The sequence below is a fragment of the Mytilus californianus genome, unplaced genomic scaffold (assembly GCF_021869535.1).
Source record: "Mytilus californianus isolate M0D057914Y unplaced genomic scaffold, xbMytCali1.0.p SCAF_14, whole genome shotgun sequence".
Lineage (NCBI taxonomy): Eukaryota > Metazoa > Mollusca > Bivalvia > Mytilida > Mytilidae > Mytilus > Mytilus californianus.
Genome location: NW_026262626.1, coordinates 34,191,242 through 34,206,924, shown reverse-complemented (window position 1 = coordinate 34,206,924; position 15,683 = coordinate 34,191,242). Strand labels below are relative to the sequence as shown.

The window sequence follows — 15,683 nt, the reverse complement described above, 5'->3', positions numbered from 1 at the left end:
AAGCTCTGATTGGATCATATAGTGACACGTGTTTTATCCTGATCAACACTATCAGAGACATATAAAAACCTATAAGCATGAACAAATCTTTTTTATACATTACTTGCGAAGTTGCATTTCAAAAAGTCTCAAATGTGTATAACATTCACCTTTAACTTGAAAACTTTCTTTTTATAAAGTTATTAGATTTTTGAATTTTTTGAGAAAAAAACTCGGCGGAAGAGAAGTGAGAAAAAAAAATTTGAGTTTAAACTGTAACTTACATTAACTGGTATATGGCCATTTAAGTTTCTAATATCTTTAGTTTTGCTACCTCTTCTAAATGTTAAATGTACTTCTTCCTTCTTGAAACGTCGTACAAGTCAGATACAAAACAAAGGTAACAAAAAACAGGCCGGAAACAACCTGCCATATAGTTTGTCTGCACTTGTAGTCAGGTCAAGGTCCTCAGCTAGCGCCTCGGACCTTGACCTGACTACTCGTGCAGAAAAACTATCCGGCAACGGTTGTTACCGTCCTGTTTCTTTGTTACCTTTGTATTGTATCTAATACTTACAGCAGTCTAGCCAGACTGACTGGAAGTATATGTGACGAGTGCCTTGCTGGGGAATTATTATTGGCAAGCCAGGTCTGCCTAAATGTCCGTTTTTACAGATTTCTGACAAAACAGTGACCTAGATTTTACATACCATATTATACCTCCTTGTGTTCCTGTACCACCTATGCATTTATTTATGATAATAGTTAATACCTACAGTCCATACCAGTAATGTAGTGGCAATCAAAAGACTCCCACCCCACCTGATTTTGGCTACTTTTACGTTTTTCCGATTTTGAACTCTAAAAAGGCCTTTCAGTTGTCATATTTTAATTAACACACATCTGGGAAGAGTTTTTGGACCAACAATTACATGATTGAACTCATTGCTGTAAAGACAGTTCAGCTGGGGCAGTTCTAGAAAAGTATGGAGGGTCATATTGGCCATCAAAGAATGGTGGTTGCAATCACGACTACAGGCAGAATTGGGGGTGAAGGGGTTAAATAGTCCATTACTGTAAATTGGGAAATTTTGGCATCGGGATATTTTGGCGGTTTTCTCTCGAAAGGCATGTGTTTTTTTTTGGTGTGTGTAATTTTGGTGCTTCGAACAATTGATATGTTTAATTTTGGAACAACAGAAGTTAGCAGGCTCATTCATATTTGCCTTTATTTACCCGTTTATTGACAAAATATCATTGAATTTCTTAAACTAGAAACACGACAAAGTGTTAATGAAGGAATCAGATACGGATGCAATTGCACATAATTCCCTATATTGTGGTTCAAAGCTGAAAGAAAATATGAAATAAAGTCTTAAACATTAAAATCACTTTTTAAATAGATTATTTATTTTTTACAAATATCATGAATATCATACGAAATAAATTTTAATCATCTCTATTGTAGTACATGTTAATCTATTGATGATCAATGATTTAAATTTTTAATCCTTATGCCTCTGGCAGTACATGTTAATTAATTGAAGATACAGGATTACAAGGAGTTTTGATTCTAATTACCAATAGCAGCGTCTAATCAGCAATAGCCTGGCATATTTATGACGTGTGAATAAAAATTCATGTTGTGTTTTCTTAACAATTTCAGAAAATTAACAATTAAGTTAAAATTATATAGTGTCGTTGTCAAATTATACCAGGTATTTATTTGCAGATTTGGCTATGTAGAGAATTGTTGAAAATATACGGAAGATATAATAACATAAAATATTTTCCCCAACAATTAACATTACAATATTGTCGTACCAGTACGCGATTTTGGCATTTCAAATTTTAATGTTTGCTTTATTGTCATGTGTTTGGCACTTTCATTGGAGGCACCAAATAATCAAAATAAACCAATTTTGGCACTTTCATTGGAGGCACCAAATAATCAAAATAACCCAATTTTCGGTATTTTTTTCAAAAAAAAAAAAAAACCTACCTACCGACCCAATCTTTTTTATGGCTATCGGGCTATGGCAAACAAACATTTTTTTTAAATGTGGCCTTAGCTGTCAATTTATTTTTAGAAGTTACTATTTAAAAATGTTGATTAAGGAATATTAATTTAAGCCATGATTATGTATGTCATTTTCTATTTTAAGACTTTTATGATGTATTTAAATGGGTAATTATGGTTGCAAACTCCATTGGAAATTTGAATTGAGATTATGACCATATCTTGAGGGAAAGATTTTTTTTTGAAAAACGGGAGGGTGAATAAAATATTGGGGGGGGGGGGGGGGGGGGGGGGGTGGTAAAAAAGAAATTGTGAGGGGGGGGCAATTTTTTTTCTCATTTCAGAATATAGAAATTAAAAAGAAAATTTGCAAAAAAAGGGGGGGGGGCTAATTTTTTTTTTGGGGGTGGGGGAGTCAATTCGCAACAGCATAGTGTATTGCACAAAAGCAAAAAATAGGGGGGTAAATTTTTTTATTATGGGGGGGTTGTCAATTCACTACAGCATAGTGTATTGCACAAAAGCAAAAAAATTGAATATAAATTCAAATCATATAACCAATTCTAAGTTCTTTGACTACAGTCATGACAGTTATTCTGTGTCAGAAACCTATTATGTGTCAAATATTGAATTACAATCCAAATTCAGACCTGTATCAAGCGCGAATATTGTGTTCTTTTTTGCCCCAACTGTTCAGGGTTGGACCTCTGTGGTTGTATCCAGCCGCACTCGGGGAAGCAATTTATTTTTAATTATTTTTACTTCATCTAATTATTCCCCTTTTAATGCGAAAATTTTGTAAGTGTACACATCAAATAAATAATTTTCTAAAATGGTCAGGTGTAATATAAAAATGCAAACCACATATCCTATTGTAGTAGATAATGAATTGCTTTAAACAATAGGAAACTGAGTAAATAAAATTTGAAAAAAATGGTGAGATCTACATATTGTTCATGAGTATGTACATAATAACTGTCAGATGACTTCTTTTAGGAGTGGGGGCCTCGGTGGCTGAGTGATCTAAGTAGTTACTACTGTAGGTAGTGAGTTTGAACCCCGCTTATGCGGGTGCACTCGACTCCAATCTTAATTGACTAGGATTGTTAGTTTTCCTATCGAAGGTCAGTGGTTTTCTCTGGGCACTCCGGCTTCCTCTATCAATAAAAACTGGCCGCCACGAAATAGCCCAAAAGCGGTGCTTAAAAGTGGTGTTAAAAACACAAAAAATCAAAAATCAAATCTTTTAGGAGTGGTCCTTAAATGATGGAATTAACCATTTTTTTTTCCAATTTTGCCTTTTATCTTTAAATCTATAATAGATAGATAAATACTTTCTTTAGCAAAAATGATCAGCAAGTTAAGGCCTACAAATAAGTTAAACGTAGGCGAAATTGTCTGACGACTCCTTATTGGAGTTATTGCCCTTAATTTACTATTTTCAATAATTTTATGCATTTTTGCTGAAAAACTGTAATAGATGACGATTTTTAGTGTTAAGTGCCTATTATCTTGAAAACTATAATAGATAGACAGACACATTATATAGCTAAAATGATCAGCAATATAAGATCTACAAATAAGTCAACATTGCGGAAATGGTCTGTTGCCTCCTTAATGGAGTATTTTCTCTTTGATGACAATTTTTGTCTCGCCTTGACGGAGTCAAAAAGCGTGACAAAGGTATGCTGTTTCTGGCGGCAGAAGCGTCAAAAATGTATTAGTTTGTGATAAGGTCTATTTTATGGTGAACCACAAGTGATAGGTCAATGACATATAGTATGCAGTTGTACAAAATGTATTAGCATTGGAACATCTCTTTTCCATGGAGATTAGTTGGCCCTGCCCCCTAGGTCATGGTCTATTGACTTTGAAACTTTTGCTTAGTTTACATGTATTAGTTTGTGATTAGGTCAGTTAATGGGGATCCATTAGTGGTAGGTCAATGATATTTGGTATGCAGTTGTATAAGCATTCGGCATATCTCATTTCCATGGAGATTATTTGACTCCACCCCCTTATTCATGGTCTATTGACTTCAAAAATTTTGCTTAGTTTACATGTATTAGTTTGTGATTAGGTCAGTTCAAGGGGAACCATTAGTGGTAGGCCAATGTTAATTGGTACGCAGTTGTATAAGCATTAGCACATCTCGTTTCCATGGAGAATATTTGGCTTCGCCCCCTCAGTCATGGTCTATTGACTTTGAAACTTTTGCTTAGTTTACAAGTTATATATTAAGTTTGTAATTAGATCAGTTTGATGAATCGCTTATGTTAAGTCAATGATATTTGGTATGCAAATTTATTGGCATTTGCAAGTCTCATTTCCATTGAGATTATATAGCCCCACCCCTTCATCATGGTTCATTGACTTTTAAACTTTTACTTAGTTTACAAGTTAATGTTTGTGTTTAGGTTTGTTTAAAGGGAACCACTTATGATAAGTCAATGGTATTTGGTATGCATTTGTATTAGCATTGGCACATCTCATTTCCATGGAGATTGTTTAGCCATGTTACTTCTGTCATGGTTCATTGACTTTGAATATTTGCATATCATGTTAAAGTATTGCTATTTTAATTTCAACATTTGCATTATCAAAATTATAAAAAGACGAGACATATCTCTGTGTTAATAACAGTTTATTTTGGGTTATTTGCCTATTATCTTGAAAACAATAAAAGATAGATAGGCACTTTAAAAAACAAAAATAATCAGCAAGACAAATTTTGTAGAAATCATTATTAGACTCTTAATAGGAGTGATTGTCCTTAAATGACAATTTCTTACCCTTTCCTAATTTTTAGGTAAAAACTAAAGCAGATAGAGACTCTGAGGAACTGTGAACTGAAAAAATTAACAGCAATACAAGATCTACAAAAAAAATATGTTTTGTTCTGTAATCTATTCTTATCCAATATGTTGAAGTATGTCCATTGTTGAAGATGCACATAACTTCTATGTCATTTGGTCTCTATCAGAGAGTTGTCTCATTGGCAATTATATCACATCTTCTTATTTTTAGGTTTGCACTCTGTCCATCTGTCTGTCCGTCCGTCCGTCTGTCCAGCTTTCCACACTCTTTTTCTTCCTTCTTGAAGATATTGATTTGATATTTGGTATATAGTTTTATCATGACAAGTTATAGATCAAGTTGAATTTTGTTCCGGTGTGATGATTTAGTCAAGAGTTATGGTCCATCAAAAAACTCCATAACTAATGTTAGAGTACTATGTTAAACCATATAATCTGTACAAAGGGAGATAACTCATTTTTTAAAAGACATTCTTTGGTAAATTGTTTGAGGAATTTTGTGGCAGGCTAATTATATGTTATTTTGTATAAACTAATTTTCTGAATGCTACATATATATATATATATATTTTTTATTAAGTGAAATCCTTTAATTAGATAATAATCTATTTTTATTAAGGTATATATTTCATTACATTACATTGTGTAGATAAAAGTTGTTGACATTTTATAGATAAGTTACATATCTATATTAGTTTGTGACAAATGAAAGAAAAAGTATTTGGAACTATTAATTATATTTGATTGTAATTTGAAAATAGATATACATTGTATTACATCATATCTAATTTTAGAGAACTATTAATCATATCTAATGTTAGAGTGTTATAGGTTTTCCACACTTTTTTATACGCCCATTTACGTGACGTATTATGGTATACCATTGTCCGTCCGTCCGTCGTCAACATGTCGGACAATAACTCAAAAACGCTTTGAGCAGTTTTCATGAAACTTTGTTGAACTGTTTATATCTATTGATGTGAGCTCCCTTTCTAATTTTTTGAATTTTAGATTTTACGTTTCCAAGTTATGGGGTTTTATTCAATAAAAAAGGGGGATTTTCCAGTTTTCGGACAATTACTCAAAAATGCTTTGAGCAGTTTTCATGAAACTTTGGTAAATTGTTTATATCAATTGACGTGAGCTACCTTTCGATTTTTTTGAATTTTAGATTTTAAGTTTCTGATTTATGGGGTTTTATTCTATAAAAATGGGGGATTTTCCAGTTTTCGGACTATAACTCAAAAATGCTTTGAGCAGTTATCATGAAACTTTGGTGAATTGTTTATATCTTTTGATGTGAGCTCCGTTTTGATTTTTATAAATTTTAGATTTTACGTTTCTGAGTTGTGGGGTTTTATTGATAATTCATTAAAAAAGGGGGATTTTCCAGTTTTCGGGGAATAACTCAAAAGTGCTTTGAGCAGTTTTCATTAAACTTTGATGACTGGTTTATATCTATTAAAATAACCTCCCTTTAGTTTTTTATAAATTTCTGATATGACATTGAGGAGTTATGGTACTTTATTCTTTGAAAAAGTGACGGGCGTATAATGCGCTCATGGCGCAGCTCTTTTTTCATCATGCTTGAAGATATTGATTGACAATTGGTATATAGTTTTATCATGACAAGTTACAGATCAAGTTCAAATTTTTGTTTCGGTCTGATAATTTTGTGCAGAGTTATGATCCATGGACTTGAAAAAATTCACTCATATATTCAGTTTTCCACACTGTTTTGTCATGCTTGAAGATATTGACTTGATATTTTCTTTTTGTTTAAACCATGACAAGTTATAGAACAAGCTAGCATTTTGTTCCAGTATAATGAATTTTTACCCGGTAGGGGACCATGTATTGCCATGTAATACTCTCAGAATGCTTGTTATACATAAACCTAGGTGAGCAACACAGGCTCTTTAGAGCCTTTAGTTATATTTAATTCTAAATGATACTGTAAATTCAGAAATATTTGTGAGGTTTTTATTAATGTGAATAATGCGACTGGGTGAGTATTGCAATAATAAAAACTTGCATTCGAATAGCCGAAACTTATATCTGCATGCAGGTTTTCCTGAAATGGCAATAATTAATCTTGCATTTTTGTCCTTTCTTCAAAAATCGCAATAATTTCTGAATTTACAGTACTTAAAAGATATTTGATCAATAATACTCTTTGCTTATTATAATTAATTGACACTAATACATGTATCAATGTGATACGATACACACACAAAATTAGTTGATGTTGTTTATACAATTTTGTAAATTATATAGAAATGTAGAAATAATCATCCGATGTTCATTTCTCAAAATGATTTGAATGAACTGAAGAAGAACATTGAAAACCTTTGTTTAAATCTAATGGAAATCAATTCTGTGTCAGAATATATGACTTGGTAATAATAATGGTAAAACCCTTTTAAATATAATTTAATACGCTTGCTTGTTTTGACCTGAAATGTGTCATTGTTAACATTAAAACAATTTACATGAGAAATTAATACCTATATACCTATTGTAAACAATAACTAGTGTATTTATGTACACTAACACCATAGGATTATAGGAAAAGCAGATTATAATGATCCATCATATAATATTGACTATTTTTACCTGGTATTGATTTGGAGTAATTATTGTCTTGAACATAAGATAAATCAGACATGTATGCTGGAGAACCCCCAAGGTAAATATTCCATTATTTATTGTTGTTTCTTAAATATTAAAAATAAGCAGGCAATGGAATTGAATGGATTTTTTTAATTTGTAAATGTTTCCATGACAATAAGCCACTATGTTGTTTGCATGCAGCAGCCATGTTAGTCATGTCAATAATAAGCACAAAGCAGTATATTTCATAAAATGCTGTCAAAAAAGTAGATTTTGACAGAATGATTAATCTCATTTTGTCTCTGTATAACAGTCTGTAAATGTCATATTTTGTAAATTTGAAATATTGTTTACAGTTCTGCTTGAATTTTTTTTTTAGATAAACCTTTATTTATATTTATCCTCATTGTTAAAGAAAGATATGCTTATCCTTCAAAACTCAATGTAAAAGCAAGATAACAGTTTATTATTTGTACTTTAGGATGTCTAAACTTCTTGTAACTAAGAAAACCTCTCACTGATATATTACCTTGCATAATCCAATATTGTGTTTAGTGTATGTGTATCCTTGTGTTGTTTTTTCATTGTAAACCAGTTTGCAGCCATAATTAAAATATAAAGGAACCAGTGCTAAATTTTTTTTTTATTAAAATATAATTCTAAACTAAAAAGAAATGTTACATTGGAAAGGGTGGGGACTAACAGCTGCATACACATAATAAACAAAAAGAGTTATCCCCCTTTTGACATAAATGAAAATTAATATACACAAAACTTGGGGGATACGATAAAAATTGTGGATAAAAGTATACAATTTTATTGAAAAGTTTAAATACAGATGCATTGTAGCTGTAGCTCCAAGTTAATATTAAATGCTCCATTACCCTTCCCCTCCTTCCGAAAATCAAACAGTAGTCCTCTAAAGACAATAGACTAACTTACACATCAGAAAAGCTATTCTTGAATTTTTTTGGCTTTTAAAAGCAGTTCACATGCACTCCATAAAAATGTGTAAAACCCATAATTTGTCAGTAAATACTTAGTATTCAAGTTTTGTAATATTGCACTTTATAATGATATTGTAATTTATAAATTTATAGAAGTTTTATTTGAAAGAATTTTCATCAATTCTTGTAAATTTGCATTAAACGTATGCACACTCCATGGTTTAAAATGATTGCAAGCAGAACTTAGTGGTCTGGCAGAGTTCATCAGACTTTAAATTCATTTTTATGAATCATTGATAATGTTTAGTTTAGGTGATATTGGTAGTAAAGTCTTTAAGATTTCAACACAAAATTGAATATAATCAGTAAAGCAGAAGAGACATAACAGCATGTGCACTTGTGTTTAAATTGTAAGTTACCTTTTTCACCCTCATTTAAGAATCAATTTTGAACCTGGAAAAAATTATAACTTCAATTCTGCAGATCTTTCTTAAAACCAAGTCCAATACTGAATTATCAACAAATAAATTGAAATTTGTTATTTATTTCCAAAAAAATTCTACTTTCTTATTTTGAGCATCAGTCTTAAAAAATTGCATCTTGTTCTATCAAATATTTCAAACTCACAAAAATGGCAATATAATGTAAAATTTTCCAGCTCCCCTCACGACTGAATGTCAATACAACAGTCTTCAATTCTACAGCGGACCAACTGAAGCTTGCAGGCCTGAATTGCTTTTTTTTAATTAATTTTTTTAGTTTATGACCTTAGATTTTTTTGAAGCACAGGATTACAGTTTGCAATGAGTTTTGACCGAATTATGGTTTGTTGATGTTTCACTGTATTGTATGTATTTATTATACATTGAGCATATGCACCAATGTTTATGGTTTTGAAAATGAAGTATTGCAGTAACGGTATGTATGCTTTCAAATACGCAAAAAAAGGCAAAGATTTAGTACTAAACTGCTATGAGAACAGAAAATGTGACAGTACTCATCAGTAATGTAATATGAAATATCTCCAGAAAAATGTTGTCATCTATATTATTAAAAAAAAGACTGGCTTGAAGTTCTTTTGGTACAAATTAACAATGTGGATTGAAGTTAAATCTTGTTACACTGGTCTTAATTATTTTTGTCTTCAGTTCAGCAAATATAAAAACTATTTTGCATAAGCTATTTAAATTGACAATTATTTAAACTGTTACCAAAAGCATTCAAGCACTAGTAGTATTCATTGCAGTGACAAGTTCATTATTGTATGGTTTTTGTTTACTTTATAGACTATTGTTATTACACATTGAAATATGTGACAAAGTAATTTAAATGAAACCTTTCTTTGTGTCTATATATATATATACATATACACAGGTATATCGATACATCAGATCCATTATTTCTTAGTTATATCAGATATTAAGAAATATCTGTATTTATTCTAAGAGTGCATAGTAAAGGATGTGAATTGAGTGTTATCAGCTGATGATATTACAGAATCAATAAGACTGGATCAGTAAAACGTTTTGATAAAGTAAATACCTGGATCAATAGAGTTACCTGTAATAGCATGTTGACAACCATTTAGCGTCACAAACTAAGATGGCCGATTACACTTCCTGATGACTTGTTTTGGGCTTTTGTCACAGGTTTTTTTAAAGATATAAGATTCTGTTGATAAAATGGAACCCAGCTATAAAATGGGAAAATGGAGTCCCCAGGAACAACACAGGTACATGTAAACTCTACTTTGGTCTTGTAATATCTTTAATTTGGAAAATAAGATAAGTGCTAGTTAACCTACATATTGACATTTTGACATTACAAAATCACTCTTTTTCCAAATAATCAGTACTTATTGTAGTGAGTATAATTTTATAAGGTTCATTGTCACAATTTATCTAAGTGTATAACAATAGGCTGTAATTGCAAGTCATTCCAAATGTATACATGTACTTGTATGATGAGACTACAGAAAATAAATATACATATATATATGGAAGTACTGGTTCTATTCGAGGCCATACATACAGTATGTTTGTATAAATATATAAAAAGGTAACCATTTATGTGCAACCTTGAAATAGTACATTATATTAAAAGTATTCAAGGCCTGCAAGCTTGACCTTAATTGATAGTTACTTAAAACTGTTTAGTTGGTCTGTTGTATTGAGATTAAGATTGATTGATTGTTGTTTGCTTTATGTCCAGTGGCAAATATTTCATGCATATTCATGAAGTAAACAAAGAAACAATTAATACAATAGGTAGACCCTGAAATAGCATATCAACCAAGATGAAAGTTGAAAAATTTTGAATGCCACTGGAAAATGAAGGTATATTAATTGGTAAGGGACAGACATTTAACCTTTCAACAGGCCACTTATGGATCCCTGAAAGAGTTGTTGCAAGGGTTCTTAACATGCAGAGAGCATGGTACTCTCTTCACTAGGCATTAGATTTAGCATCCCCATTTTGACTGAATGTTACTGAAAATTTATACCTCCTAAACAGCTTAACAGATGCCATACTTTGGCAAGGATTTAACTGCTGGTCAGGAGAAGACAAAGGAATGACCATAATTCTATACCCCATTCAAACCTTGGAGTTTTGTGAATAAAAATTTCCTACAATGTGAGAAAATATTGATTTATCCTGCAATTTAACAATTATGCTTATATGTTTAGCAGGTGAGGATCCAGGATTAGAATAGAAAATGGCATTTAGGGGGAGGCTTGCAAGCCAACTTTTGGAGTGATACTTGTAAAAAGTCTATGCATTTATCATATATGAAGCTCCATTTAATAATCCACCTCTGTTGAGTTTTTTACTTCCTAACTGTTGAATTTAATTTTGATAATGAAATCCACTTGGCTAATAGCGGACGACCAACAGAACACCTTTGATTTAAACAGTCATTTGAATATAAACATTCTCTCACAACAGTGGCAGGATACAAAGCGATGATATATGTAGCATAACTATACATTTATTCCCTACAGGTACATGTAGTTCTATTTGTTGCAAAGTAAAATGGTCAAATGTAGGATTGTAAAATTTGGTTTAATAGTTGGTCTGACCAATATAAACTTCTCTTGGCAGCATAGTTCCTAAGAAGAATATCCTGTCCGCTACTATCACATAAATAAGTTTTTTTGTTGTTCTTAGTGCTGATCAGATGAGTCGAGATAGTTCTTAGTTACTAATTTTTGTCTTGCTTCATTGAAGTCTAAAAGTTATTTCTGGCAGCCAAAGTGTCAACAATGTATTATTTTGTGATTAGGTCATTTTAAGGGGAACCATTAGTGGTGGGTCAATGATATTTGGTGTGCAGTATTAGCATTGGCACATCTCATTCCCATGGATATTATTTGGCCTAGCGCTACAAGTCATGGTCCTTTGACTTAGAATATTTTGCATAATTTACATGTTAGTTTGTGGTTAGGTCAGTTTTAGATGAACCACTAATAAGTCAATGATATTTGGTATGCACTTGTATTAGCATTTGCAAGTCTCATTTTCGTTGAGATAATATGGTCTCTCCCCTCATCAGGGTTTATTGACTGTGAAGCTTTTGCATAGTTTACATGTAAAATAAGCATTGGCATTTCTCATTTTAATAGAGTTTATTTAACCCTGCACCTTTGAATGTTTAAATATTGCTATTTTAATTTCAACATTTGCATTTTACTATTAAAATTACATAGAGGGGAGACATTTATTATAGTTTGTTCTTATGTTATGCTGTTACAACATTGTCCCAGGTTTGTCTGAAGTCAGAACTCTGTAAAACAAAGGTTGTCATTCTTTGCTGTCTGTCTCACATTTTTGTCAAGTCTGCGACATTTATGTCGTGAAAGCTAGACATAGCGATCCTAGAATCCCTCATCGGCTTCGGCAGAGTCAATATTTAGATTCAGTCTGTGTTTAAAGTTTTTTTAGACATCAATAACTTTGTCAAGCTCTCATGGAATTTTATGAAATTTGGACAGTTCATTACCAGAATACCGTCTTCAGTGCAAAAATTTGAAGATATTTACTTTCATTTTTCCGTATTTTACTAATACATGTACCTGCTCTAAAAAATGAGGTGAAGGAGGTCCCAGAGTTACCCATCTGTAGACTCAACTGTTACCACTTACCACATTTTCCAAACCTGCAAATTGTAGAACTTGTCAGGCCCAGAGTAAGGGCCAAAACAATTAATACCCCAATTACTACCAGTCTCCCTGGGACGCCACATGAGAACTCAAATATCCACACTGATCTGACTTGGGTTCTCACCTCCACCAAATTTTAACTATTGAAGCATTATGGAAATTTTGCTTGTATTGTGCTCAGAAAAGACTCTATAATTGCTTACATCCACTTCATTTGAACTCTGGTTTATAGTTGTTTTATTGGAGATCATACCACATCTCCATATTTTTATATAAAATCCCCCTGTAGATTACTGTAAATTCAGATATAATTTATCTGGAAATATTATTGCATGCATTAATATTGCTATTTTTAAAGAATGGGCAAAAATGCAAGATTTATTATTGCTATTTCAGGAAAAGCTGCATACAGATATATATATATATATCAGATATCAAAATGCAAGTTTTTTTTATTGCGATACTCACCCAGTGTATTATTCACATTAGTAAAAACCTTGCAATAAGTTTCTGGATTTGCATTTTTACAGTATTTAAGAAAAGAAACTTCCCTTGTCCTAATGTTCTCATGTAAAATGGCTCATCTTTTATTTCCAAATACAAAAATTTTAAAGAACACAAATTTTTTGCAGCTGTATAATGTTATGACGTTGTCAACTTTATTGTCTCCGTCCGAAGAAATTTGGTTTCCAGATAATAACTTGAGAATAAGTGTATGGATCTCTATGAAATTGTACCACAAGGTCCCATACCATAAAAGGAAGGTTGGGATTGATTTTAGGAGTTATTTTCCTAACTGTTAGCAAGAAGGGGCCAAAAACAATCATTTTTTTAGTTTCAGGACAATAACTTGTGTATAAGTGTATGGATCTCTATGAAATTGTACCACAAGGCTCCATAGCTCATAAAGGAAGGTTTGGATTGATTTTAGGGGTTATGGGCCAAACAGCTTAGGAATTAGGGGCCAAAAAGTTAATTTCATAGAAAAATTAATTTTCAGATTGATATTTTTATCAAGCAAACCACTTTAAAAAAACATAGCTAATATTCTCCAATGATAAATAAATAAATAAATAAAATTCTTGGTGTACTTAATTATATCTAACCTTGTATTTAGATTTTTGATATTGGACCATAATAGGTAAAAGTCCAATTTCAAATTTTTCAGTTCTTTGACCTCATTCATTCTGTGTCAGAAACTGATGCTGTGTCAAATTTTTACTCACAACCCAAATTCAGAGCTCTATCAAGGTTGAATGTAGTGTTTATACTTGCCCCAATTGTTCTGGGTTCAACGTCTGCGGTCGTATAAAGTTCTATGAGCTGTTACAGTGAATGTTTTCACACCAATAAATATGATTTTAGTTGATAGATGTTGTCAGATGATTAATGAAAAGACAATCTGGGACCTTTGACCTTGATTTGACTCTTTGCAATGTACAAACATTTGACAACCAAAAAATGCAACCTGACAAACAAAATTATGCTTTCAACTTGTAGAATATGAATAACCATGTGCTATGTTGGTGCATTAAAAATTGAATTGTATGCCAGATGTCATCCACTGTATATACGATTATCTGTTTGAAGTAGCTTTTGTCTGTTAGATATTGATTTTTTACTGTACTACCGTAGTCCTAATAACTCACCTATGAGTCATATATATATAATTTGGTATAGGGTAAGTCAAAAAGACAAATATCATGAGTGTCTTTGGTTATGGTCTAAAGGAGATGTACTTACAACTCTTCATATCTTCATATTTGAAAAGCATAATTTAATTACACGTGTAGATGTGCTCCACAAAAAAAAATCTAAAAGATATAAATGGTAATCACTTTGTCTGTCTGTCCATCCATCTATCAATGTGTTGGAAACAATAAGGAAGGGTACCAGAAGAAGGCTATTGGTTTTTGGGTCAATAGTTCACTGTTACTAAGAATAGATATTTTTTTGAAAAATGGTTTTCGGATTGAAATTTGCATGATGATATTTACCAATTTTTGCATTCTTGGCAAAAAAAATGGTAGATAAAGAAATTTGGAAAGAGCAAATATGATCAACAGGTCAAAATCTATAAAATTGTCAGTCGACTCCTTATAGGAGTTATTGCCCCTGATTGACAGTCTCTACCAAATTTGGCCTTTTTGGCCAAAAATATAGTAGATAAATAAAACTGTTAAAAACAAAAATGATCAACAGGACAAGATCTTCAAATTTCCCAAGAGGGCTGAAATATTGGGTTGACTGCTTGTAAGAGATATTGCCCCATAATGATGATTTTTATCAATTTTCCAAATTTTTCAATTTCCTGTCTATCATCCTTGTCGACCCCCTTATGGCTTATGCAGAACCTAACTATTGTATTTATTGTTAATTTGTTCTCATCCTGAACATGCATAAAACATTTTCCACTGAACATTGAGCAAACAACAAATGGCAGCACCAGACAGAAGAATCAATTATATATAGTAATCATGACTTCAAAGCAAATAAGACATCATGACATTCAGAGATAAGTTTCCATGTTTTGTAAGTGTAAACTCAGCATAAAATTTTTAAAAAGTAGTGCTTAAATTCCCATGGATAGCATAACTTTGGATTAAATCCTTTGTAAAAAATGGAAATGAACAGTGTCAAATTTTGAATTTTAGAATAAAAATGACACATTTTAAATAACAGTACTAAGAATTAATAAAAATATCAAAGTATAAACATTGATAATGTTCAGGTAGTAAATTTTTTGTGAAAGACTTCTACTTCTACTTCCACCACTAAGTGACCACCCTCATTAGGTTGACTATCCTGTCACTGTTTGGTGTGCGCTGTCATACTTAACAAGTCCAAAATAATTTTAACAGAAATGAAAAATAAGACTTCCCAACAGGTAGCTGCATCAGTGAAACATATTTATATGTCCCCCCGTGCAACTAGAAATACTGTGCGTGCATCCCTCAATCCAGTCTAGTTAGCACTCTAACATGTACAATTCTTGCCAGATTTTTGTGAAACTTATATCATAGGTTTATATAAGCAATGTCTTGGATGAGTTCAAAAAATCAGTGCAGATCAATTATTTTTTAAAAGAGTTATGCCCCTTGGAAACATTAATTATATGGAGAATTGCATTGTTATAAACGCTCTCGAG

At 31.8% G+C, this 15,683-nt stretch overlaps 1 protein-coding gene across 6 annotated transcripts in view; it reads left to right on the top strand.

Annotated features, from left to right (window-relative positions):
* The window catches only part of LOC127724674 (tubby-related protein 3-like), a 76,139-nt gene that overhangs the window by 12,616 nt on the left and 47,840 nt on the right, over positions 1-15,683 (top strand). For 2 of the 6 annotated variants that reach the window (XM_052231719.1, XM_052231717.1), the window contains exon 1: positions 9,747-10,107. The exons of 1 other annotated variant lie outside the window; for it this stretch is intronic. In XM_052231719.1, the coding sequence (XP_052087679.1) occupies positions 10,058-10,107 (50 nt within the window). In that variant the 5' untranslated portion in view covers positions 9,747-10,057. Of the gene's footprint in view, positions 1-7,338; positions 7,505-9,746; positions 10,108-15,683 lie in introns of those variants that run through there. 3 more of the 6 variants (XM_052231715.1, XM_052231712.1, XM_052231716.1) reach the window with 2 other exon arrangements.